This window comes from Oxyura jamaicensis, chromosome 7 (assembly GCF_011077185.1).
Source record: "Oxyura jamaicensis isolate SHBP4307 breed ruddy duck chromosome 7, BPBGC_Ojam_1.0, whole genome shotgun sequence".
Lineage (NCBI taxonomy): Eukaryota > Metazoa > Chordata > Aves > Anseriformes > Anatidae > Oxyura > Oxyura jamaicensis.
Genome location: NC_048899.1, coordinates 16,406,424 through 16,417,524, shown reverse-complemented (window position 1 = coordinate 16,417,524; position 11,101 = coordinate 16,406,424). Strand labels below are relative to the sequence as shown.

The window sequence follows — 11,101 nt, the reverse complement described above, 5'->3', positions numbered from 1 at the left end:
AACTTTTTATAGCTTGCCTTTTATGCACGTTATTACTTATCTCTCCCCATATTATTCAGTATAATTGAAAACGTGAAGAGGTCTATTATCTCTATATTCTGTTGCAAATATGAGAAGTATAGCAATAGTTTTATGTATCTCATTGCTAGAATTCTCCTCTCCCTTTCTTCAGCAAAATTAAAAGTAATTTCGGAAAGACCAATCTTTTTTTACTTTATTATGAAAATTGCTACGTTACAGTCACTGTTCAAAACAGCTTTTAGACAGTGTTTCTTTCCATTTAAGTAGCAATACACAAGCCGTGATTACTATTTCAAAAATATGATTAGCATTATCTATGGTAGTTTGGCATAACAAACCATTATAACATTCTATAATTGGTCCCCCCCCCCCTTTTTTGGGTCAGCCATGGTAAAGAACAGCACCTACAACACCCAAATTATCCATTAGTGTTATTCATATAAATAAGGTTAACCATAAACCACAGAAAAATGCACACAACTCCCCAAGGAAAATTACTTGTCCTTTACATGTTCAAAGATGCAACAAGGTGGACTTCTTTCACCCTGACATATAAATAACCAAATAAGTTAGCAAGCAAAAGTCTCAAACATAATCCATTGTCAGCTTGTTCAAGAGCACATTCCCATTCTCCTATCACATGAGCTTCTACAGAAAGTTTGTCCTTAGACCTCAGAGTAATGGAACTAAACACCTTCAGATTGAACATTTAAATTCAGTGCCAGAATTTCAATTTGTCAGTGCTTTTTTATTCATTTCATTAACAGAAAGCATGGTGAATGCCTCTATATTTATAATTCTAGTAAACAGGGAAGTCCATAATAGTGTGATTATTTCTAAAACAGCACATTTAATACTGCATTCAGCAACTGTTCCAAACAGATGCCTCAAAATCTTTACAGCCAAAACACACTATAGGATGCCCATTATAAATACTAACGTTTCTATTCTTAAACCTAAAAACTTGTAATTCAGGAAGAAAACTTGTAATTCAGGAAGACTGAATGGTTCTATGGTGCAACTCATTCTCTTTAAACATCTCTGCTGACAAACCAGGAATAATAAAAAGAAACCTACTGCTTTAGAAGCCATGCGGTCCAGACTTTCACATGTATTCTATGTAGATGCCATGCCTTTTTGTACTATTGTTAATTTAAAAGGAGCAAGTGATCTGTTAGAATAGGAAAAGATCTCTTCTTAGCAAGTACTTGACAAACCAAGCTTCCATCTTCATCAACGCTTCACAGATTTTCAATCTTAAAATTGAAAGTTCAAAAATAACAACTGAGTATGTTGATCTGTAACAAGAGAACTGCAACAGTGTTCTCTATTTTAAGTGCCATTTCAGGGAAAGGAAGTAGTTGTAGTGAAGTTCCACCCAAACAGCCAGGCTGTAAACGATGGTCTAGGTAAGTTTTTCATGTTGAATCTGGTAGTAGCATGCCTGAATTAAAACAAAGTTCATTTTAGCATATATTCCAGTTCTCAGCAAGCTGATAAAAGCATCATACATAAAAAGGTTGATTATTTTTTTCTCCTATCCAACAAAACATAGAACTACGCCTTCTGGAAGAGGGTACAATACAGTAGAATTGTAAAACAACATTTTCTGATGCAGTAAACAAGCAAAATAAATAGGAGCTTTTAAGTTACAAATTATGTCCAAATAGTAATGAAGCAATACAGCATGATCCAGGACTCTACAGAATTTGGTTCCCAACTTTGCTAAGGTGAAGTTAATTTTCTGCTAACAACTCTCTTCACCCTTTGATAAAAGGACACAAAAATGAAAGTATTTTCTTACACTACAAGGACACACAGATTCATACATTTTAAAACCACACAGACTGAAAAGCAAAGCTTCTGCCACCTAGATAAATGCTCTGACCTTACCTTTTACATCTGACCTGTTGCTAATAGCTAACCACTCCTTAATGCTGGTTCGAATATGCATTTGGTCAGCCATGACAAGAAACTTCATATAACTGTTTCAGGTAACACCGAGTAAGATTGAGAATCTCTTTATTTAGTAGAAACAAAGTTTAACCAATTCAAATCTTCCTTTTTGAAGCACTGTTACTGCACCAAACTTTATTTCCAGTTTGCACAAACAGAAAAAAAAATAACATTCAGCTAGCAGGTCAGCTTGCTATTTTTAATTTTTCAGTTTAAGAACCTTCCCCTGAAACAACTCCACAGAAAAGCTCCACACGCCTGACCTGTCACGAAACTCACTTGTTTTAACAGTTTTCATGAACCAAACAGCTTACTTTCAACTACAGAGGTCCTAGCTGTACAACGTGTTATTACCAGAAAAGACTCTCCCCTCTTCCATACTTATAAAGAGAAGAATACAAATTAGAATGCGGAGAATGAAGATTATTTATGTATTTTTTTCCATTTATCTTGCAAAATTGAATTCTTGTGGCATCCTGATGTGGTATTTGACTTCAGTATTATCAGAATGGTTCATCTCCAAGGAATCACTTTATTCCTTTCATAAAAATTTGAATGAAGTTTAAGTCACAGGGGAAAAACATGATACAAATGAGCATGCAGAATAGTCAATAACAACTTGTATTATGTTTGAATAAAGTATATTTGCACATTGCACCTTTGTCTTAGCAGTTTCTGTAATTGTTATCCTAAGCTTTATGTTAAATTCCCTTGTTCATCCTAATTAAAACATTGACAAAAATGTCCAAGTTAAAACCTAATGTTCACAGAATTTTCCCAAATTGATCATTAGGAATTAATCAACTTTAAGCAACCAAGAAAAATCTTAATAACCCCAAATAATTTTCATACCTTCAAGGTAGTGAACATGATGCCTTGTTCCCCATGCTGCAGGTAAGGATCCATCAAGTCTTCGATTAAGTGCACCTCAGACCCCAAATTCCTTATCCTGTCACGTGGTGGGAGAGACAAAAGAAAATAGGTGAAGACTACACAATATTGGGCAAAAAAAATGCTTTTTCCTAGCCTTATTCTGAGGTCACATCCATTTCAGTTTAACAAAAATTTATTCAGGCCAAAGCCAACAACCAAACCATAAAATGTACTAAGTTACAAAAAGATAGTAATTAGGCCTATAATGAGAAGTAGGAGTATTTAATAGAAATGAGTACTCATACAGCCTATGATCAGCTTATTGTCTGATGCCACTGCTAGCACCTACCTGGCTCGTAGCACCACATAGAGAAAAACAGGAAATAAGTCATCCATGGACCACAGAAAATCTTCCTGAAGACTCTCAAGTACGTTCTGAGATATCTCTTCAAAAGTCTGCTGGATCACCTTCAATTTGTCAGCTGGGGTAAACGTTGTACTGTATGGAGAGCAAAAGCAAATCAGGCTAACAACAAGAAATTATGTATCTGCATCTAAATTTGGAAGACAGTTTGCTAGCTAGTTATCCTCTGACCCAAGAAGATAAGACAGATCAAAGCGCAGCAGCCAGAACAGCTGCAAAGGCTGTATAATAGACTCCAGGCTATAATCATTGGCTCAAGGCACACCACTCACACCACTACAAGCAAGACTGTCCTCACAGTTTTAAGCCGGTTGAACACTGTTGAAGAGAAGAAAAAATCCTTTCAATTTCTACTTCAATTCTTACAGCAAACTTCTGTCAGCTGACAGACACAGAAAGCTCCCAAAACATGGGTAATTTTGTCATAACTGTTAAAATATTCACACATTTGATTAGTACCTTCCTGCTTTTGATTTTAAGTGCAAGTACTTGCATTTACAAAGCTATACTGGGTTTTCCATTGGGACAATTTGTAATATTTATAGGAGGAACTCTGAAACTTCTAGCTGACCTCTACTAGTAAGGTGAGCAACAAAAAAGTGACAGATAAAGAATCAGTCAAGTCGAGTAGATACCACTATAGCAAGAACAGCAAGTAACTGAAAGTAACTTCAGAGAATTACCTGATTTGCTGTAAACATTCAACTGCAGAGGCAAAGCAGGCATCCTTTGTGTTTGATGATATCTGTGTAACAGTGAGAAGATTTGTCATTCAGGTTTAGCAACCCACTCTTACGGGAAAGAAGCAGCATATCATGCAACACTGCCATTAAAGACTTTTTCAGATTTAAAGTGCTATGAGAAGGGAATGCGCCAGCAAGCTAAAGTCATCCAGGAAATCTGTCTACATATTAGCCTGTAGGAGTTTCATTTAATATTCTGGGAAGTCTGTACCAAACACTGAATATGTTATGAGAATCAGAGACTTTTTGTGCATCTTCCTGGTCAAGGAAGACTAAGAATCGGTGAATCTCAACGATTAACAATCAAGAGGGAACCTTAACAGGAGAATAGTTGAAGTCTAGAGAAGCCATACCAGTCAATAATCACAGACCCACAGGTTTAGAACAAACATAGAAGTATAAATGTTATCTCTTAGTAAGTAACTGAGCCAATGATTTTCTGAATGATTATTAAAATAATTCTTACTAGAGCACAGAGATTGAATAACATTACTACTACTATTGAATAAATACCAGCGCTCAGCCACTGTCAAGGTGATGACTAAGAACAGAAATTATTCAATTCTCATAATCAGAAAGTGTATAACGGTGCAACTCCTAAACACCTTGAAAACTTCCTTGACATACATATATTCTCACACTTTTTCCACAACTGGTGACCAAGCAAAATGGTTACAAGCATCTTCCTGAACTAGAATCTTTCAGAGTAAAACACTAAGTGACTAAGCCGGACTGACAGCTATAGCAAGAAAATACTGATGTAGCTTTAAGTAGCAAAAAAAAAAAAAGGGGGGGGGGGGCAAGATAAAATAGCATCTCTTTAGCATAAAGGTTGGCCAAAAGTTCTCTGACCCTTTATCACCTCAGATTCTTTAAAGAAGCACTAGGGAAAGCACACAATAAGCCAAGGCCCAATGAACATACCTTTCTACTCTCACCAAGGATGGACACAGTTCCTGGCCAAAATTTCCTGCAAGAAACCCAACACAATCTTTTCAGAAATAAAAGCCTATTGGTCTTAAAGTATTTTTCACCTTATAAAAATGAAGCCAGCAATGTGCTTCTCTGAGAGTGCAATTCTCTTCCAGTAAGAAGAACTACATCTAACAGAGATAGCTGAAAGATAGCTGGATTTGAAATAGCTCCCTCTGGTTTTGTAGCGATACCAATCTTCCTTCCTCCTGCTCTCCCCATCTTTTTGGAAGAGGGAAGTTTTGATTCACACTCTCCACCACGGAAGTTAGCTTGAATATATAGCTAGATACATTTTTACCAGAGAAAAACACTCAGGACAATCTTTTTTTTTTTTTTTTTTTTTTAAAAAAAAAAAAAAATTTTCTAACTAAATATCATAATATTATTTTAATTTTTTGTTTTCAGTTGAAACATACTCACGCTTGCACTCCAAGAAAACTTAGAAGAGCCGTATCATTTTGTTTGTTTAGACGTAAAACACATTCCCAGTAAATATCTTCCTCACGCTCATTGTCTAAGGCATACAACATAAATAGAGGTGGATAGAGTCGTGGCAGTAAAACAGGGAGCAGCAAGCCAAAACTGGTTACCACATACCTAAAAAAAAAAAGAGATGGAGGTCAAGAAAAAGCCTTTAAGAAGAAATGGGATGAAGAAAGTTAACAATTGGAACAAATTTTTAGTTTAGTATGAGCCTTTACTATGAGGAAAGATAATACAGTAAACAAACAAACAAAAATCAATCAAGTAGTATCTGTGCTGAGAAATACTTAGCAGTAACTTTACAGCCCACACATAGGGTATCTTTTAAGGGTGGTGAGGAACCACAACATAACTGTATTGGGCTTCTTTTGTGTTTTAAACAGAGTATTGTACTTCTGACCTACAAAAAATAAAAGCCAGATATTTCATTACAGTTCAAACTGCACCTGCATCTTCAAGCTAATCATTTTGCCCTCATTCTGAGGCACTCTGCTGAGAGCTTAACTTTAACTTCACAAGCTACACAACAGTCAAAGACCCATGGAGGTACCTGACCTAGCTCCACACACTCACACTCCAGGCTTCATGAATTCAGTAGCCACTTGCTGCAATCCTAATAGGAAAAGCTGAACATGGGGTGCCTACTAATACCACCTGCACAGCTCATTGGGGTCTCTCAGAAGGTTCTCTGCCGATCCCTCTTTCCTCACGCTGCCCACAGCTGAAACAGCTGTGGACAAGACAATGGTGGACTCAAGGCTGAGCTCCACATCACTTTTACAATGCAGCACACATGCACTGGACCTGCATTATCCCAGTGCTCAAACCCTCAATATTTTTCTGAAGTTCAGGCCCAAGTCTGAGCTTGCTTCCCGGCAAAAGACAAAAGCAAGTTTGGGTTTAAGTACAGAACCATCGCATGCAACAGGAATTAAATGCTTGCAGCCAACACACCAAGGTTTGGTTAACCAAATAAATAATCAAAACTAAACAAAAAGCATCTGTTTATATCCATCAGTTAAACATGTGCTTATCTTAATTTCTGTTAACAACTCTTTCCTGAAAGGTGGGGGGGGAGTGGGGTGGGGGGAGAAGGCCTTAATTAGTTCACAGCCACCACCACCCCTCCCCGCCTTTAATGTACCCTGGTTCAGGAGATTCTGATCTGGAGTCAGACTTCCCACTGCAGAATGATCGCCTTCCTTTTGTCTCTGTTGCCGCAAATGGGATTGTGCTGCCCTCTTCCGGAAGATCAGGAAACAAGAACCTAAATGGCAATACACATAGCGACTTAAGGCATCATTCCAAGAAGCTTCCACAAAATAAAGCATTAGAAGAGATGATTGGAAAGAAAAGTCAGCTGAAATAAAACACAGCAGACTAGAACAGTATAGATAATAGAAGCCTTATACAAAGTGAGATGTCAGAGTAGTAAATGTATCTTTGGCATTGTAGGGTACGGCCTTTATAAGTTTTATTCCAGGTAAATCATACTGTACATCTAATGATTATTAATTTGGATTCTGGTAGAGCGGAAAAAAAACAATTAATGCTGTAATTGCCCTCAAGAATCTAAGCAAACACTTCATATCAACATGGATGAGCCAACAACTTCAGTGGAATACTCTGCAATTCGGTGTTGTCACTGCTCTTATATAACTTTTGAACACTAAATATTCATGCTGTGAAAAGACAGACACTACATTGGAAATTCATGTTGAACTCTCTCTATATGTATTTTAAAAAACAATATAGGATGTAAGTCACTGCGGTGAAGTTTTTTTTTTTTTTTTTTTTTTTTGTTTTTTTGACTTAATATTCAGAACTCCTTAAGAAGTTTAAGAAAATATAACTAACACCCAAAACAGAGTAAAGGTGTTGGTACACTAGGACTACATAAACACTAGACTGTTTCAGTACACACAGTATCTCTGATGAATTCAGCAGTAGTTTGACTTTAATATTAAAGTCTTATTACCTAACCAATTGGAAGATGCGTTTGAGGTAGGACTTGATCTCTCTTACAGCTTCCTGCAGTAATCGTCGATTAGCTCCTACTCCAACATAGGTCATTCTGTAGACAGCTACTAGTGTTTCCACCAGCTTGCCCAACGGATGGAGAGGAGTATCACATGCCTGATGTGAAATATTAATTGCATAGTCAGATAGGTCAATGTTGGACAAGCTGTAAAAAAAAAAAGGAACTAAAGACAGATCAGAAATCCAACAACACCATTTGAAGCAAAAAACTACAGACAGACACATTAATTTAAAAAAACAGCAAGCTTTATAAATGTCATCATTCAAACAGTGACTTTATTTATTAGCTGAATACAGGCTCATACAGGAATCAAGACTGCTCAGGAATTTGTGCTACTACTTGGACAAGTCATCTGTCCAGTATTATTAAAACTAACATGAAATTTATTAAAACTAACATGAAATACTCAGCAAGTACTTTACCATGCTCCACTAGGATCCAACGCATACAAATCAAAAGAGTGACTGAGCAGAAACTGAGGCACTATCCATTAGATGCACAATGATTTTAGTCTTAGTTATGGATTAAACTCAATTACTTAGAAAGTTAAGAGCAAATATGAATCGACATAGCATGGATTATAAACATGCAAATACGAAAAGAGGTTGAGGGAAGCTCTTACACAAGTAAATGAGTTTGACCCGCTTTGCCAACATGCTACGTGAGCTTTTAATAGTCACAATACCTTTATCAAATATTTTTTGATATTTTCATATTTTTCCAGGGTGAAGGCACCAATGTGTTGTGGAATGAATTCCAAACTTTCCAGTGTCTGAGTATGTGAACGGCTCAGTAATTCTGGGCTGCAGTTATAAGAAGGAAAAAGACATTGTACAGATTGTTTGAGACACGTAGAATTAATAAAACTGAAGTTAAATGTGGAAGCTACCACAAGAAAGCGATGAGCCATAAAGAAAAAGATGGAAGTACACATAGGAAACTAGTCAATCCACTTGTTCTCCTTAGCTTTAAAAGGGTGACAGAATTCTTCTGCCTGAACTTCTCCATTCCTCCCACACTTGTTGCACAAAAATTCTGCACCTTTACTTCAGCAAAACTGAATCTGAACAAACACTGTGGAAATACTCACCCATAGTTATTTTAACACAAAAGCGTCAACTCTGCAAAATCAGGAACATGGAAGACACTGATGCCCACCGTGACAGAAAGGTATAACCACGAGAAGCTTGTTACTACATACTTCCTGGCTATCAGCAGTATTAAGTAAAGTCACATTATCGTTTTATGGTAAGTTTCTTGCTGCTAAAAAGCCAGCTTCCTCCACTAATCCCTTGATCTTGCCTACTCAGTTCTCTTACCTTGCAGAGACAAGTCTGTGAAACGAGCATTTTCTGCAACATCCTGAGAAGGCTGTTTCAAGAAATTCCTTCTATTTCAAATATAAGTTTCCAGGAATACTGTACTTACATCCCAAGTTCTCCAGCTCTCTAAGCCTTCCCACCCCTTGAATTTTCATTCACTCTATTTCCCTGCTTTTCTGCACAGATTTGAATCATAACAACTGAACATTCCCTTACTGGGCAGCTGGACACAGTAACTACCTGTACAAGATACTGATTTTCTGGTAGTACTCAGCTAGCACCTCATTCATATACAATGAAGAATTTAACACTGTAACAATTAATCCTAAATATCAACATGTCCCTGAAAAGGAGATGTTTGCAGTGCAGAGTAGTTAAGAGTTCTGATTTTGTTTTTATTTCTTTGTTGTTTGTTTTAACTGAACTTTTACAGTTAGTTTCTGGCCTAGACTAGTGTGCAATTCCAGTTTATTTCTGAATACATTCTTCAACATGCTGACTACATCCTCTAGGAACTAACCTGTCTTTGTGTTGCCGTCGGTTGGTGGTCAGGGCCACCGCAATGTTGTCCCAAGCCTTCCATCTATCCCCCTGACCTGGGCTCTCACAGCCAAGCTGGTTCCAGCATTCTTCAAACACTGCCTTCCATTTCTCATCAGGAGGCACTGCCAGGATCCCAAGTTTCCGCCTAATAAAACCACCAGTTAGTCTGTTAAAATTGAATAGTCTTGAAACAACACATACAGCTACAAAAACCACTTATGCCTAATGTTAACTTAATGTCTCACACTACTTTAATCAAAAGCTGGTATACTTAGTCTCCTACAGTTTATCACTAAGAATAAACCCAGACCTAGATACATGCATTTCTCAACTCTCAACACCTTTTAAAAAGAGCTCACAAAAAACTGGTAAAATGAAATGTAAACCAAAATTTTATCCTTACCATTTTTATCCTTGCTAAGGAACAGCCTTAAAGCATACATTAATCCATGCAACAGAATATAAGTTACAAGATTACAACATTTTTAATACCTACATGTAGAAATAACTATGAACCTTATAATACACAAGTCAGTCTTACTCTTTCTTCTATTATTCCAAGAAACAGCTTGTTTAAACAGGAAAAGCACCGATTTGATTTCCAAGAAAATAGGATACTGCAACTGAGGAGGCTTATCTTCACCACTGGTATTATTAATTCACAAGGCTTAGGACACATTCATATAATAAGAATATAATACAAAGATGTCCCAAACATCTCACAATCCTAGAATGTACAAAAAGCCTATCCACACATATAAATAGTGAAAATGGATCTATGGCTTCTGTCCCTAAAGTATTATCTACAGGTAATGCTGCATCACATACTAGGGACATGCTGGTTGGAAGTAAAGCCAGTGCAGGCATCTTTTCACTGACAGACACAGCTCTGGGATCCTCTATAGCCAAAGGAAAACCAAGATCTGATGTTCCCCCTGTGTATCAGACACACAATGAAATTTAGGGCTTTGAAATAAACACTGCCTGGGTTAATAGTTTTATCTTGATTTAAATTAAGTACCAGAAACTGCCAAACCTTCCCTTTTTTTTTTTTCCTCCCACAAAATTTAGATGGGGGAAAAAAAGTGTTATTAGTTCCCATGCTTCCAGTCTCACAAAGCAGAAATAGACATTAAGCCTCTCCACAAAAGGATAACATTAGATTTTTAACTTCAAGAGATCCTGAAAAGGGTCTATGAAACCCTCATTTCCACAAGCAATCTTCACAAATACATACATACATTTATTCATAGACTCCCTACTGGGGTAAAAAGCAGACAGCTGCTAAGGTTGCAAGTGTTTGGTACAGCAGGGAGGCCTGCTTAACCTCACATCCTGTTGTAGGTGTCAGCACTGTCAAAAGAAATTATCAGTGAATGCTTCAGGAAGCACACTGAGAAGTAATCTAGGTTAAAACAAAGTTGTGTTTCCCATTTTAATAGGAAATTTGAGAGTAAACTTCAAAGATATTGAAGCCTATACAACTATTACTAGTACTGAAGACCAGCATGTAGTTTTACCAAACATTCAATTTTCATCCGCAACTCTTAAAATTTACTTAAATTTCTTCTACTGGAAGATCTCAATTATGACTTAAATAAACAAATGTATTTTTTCTGAAGACAATTAGCACATTGATTTAATACAACTGCTACAAATAGTATTACGGATGCTTTTCAATATTATCTTCGTCAATACATTTATTTTGTTTCCCCCAATT

General features: G+C 36.8%; 1 protein-coding gene across 5 annotated transcripts in view; it reads right to left on the bottom strand.

The window, feature by feature from the left end:
- Positions 1-192: 192 nt before the first annotated feature.
- ALS2 (alsin Rho guanine nucleotide exchange factor ALS2) overlaps positions 193-11,101 on the bottom strand; it is a 57,456-nt gene continuing 46,547 nt past the window's right edge. For 4 of the 5 annotated variants that reach the window (XM_035332320.1, XM_035332319.1, XM_035332318.1 and 1 more), the window contains exons 25-34: positions 9,359-9,547; positions 8,202-8,319; positions 7,454-7,611; positions 6,620-6,742; positions 5,413-5,589; positions 4,942-4,987; positions 3,958-4,019; positions 3,200-3,349; positions 2,830-2,926; positions 193-1,465 (exon numbers count right to left, since the gene is read on the bottom strand). In XM_035332320.1, the coding sequence (XP_035188211.1) occupies positions 1,427-1,465; positions 2,830-2,926; positions 3,200-3,349; positions 3,958-4,019; positions 4,942-4,987; positions 5,413-5,589; positions 6,620-6,742; positions 7,454-7,611; positions 8,202-8,319; positions 9,359-9,547 (1,159 nt within the window). In that variant the 3' untranslated portion in view covers positions 193-1,426. The remainder of the gene's footprint in view (positions 1,466-2,829; positions 2,927-3,199; positions 3,350-3,957; positions 4,020-4,941; positions 4,988-5,412; positions 5,590-6,619; positions 6,743-7,453; positions 7,612-8,201; positions 8,320-9,358; positions 9,548-11,101) is intronic. The other variant, XM_035332322.1, reaches the window with a different exon arrangement.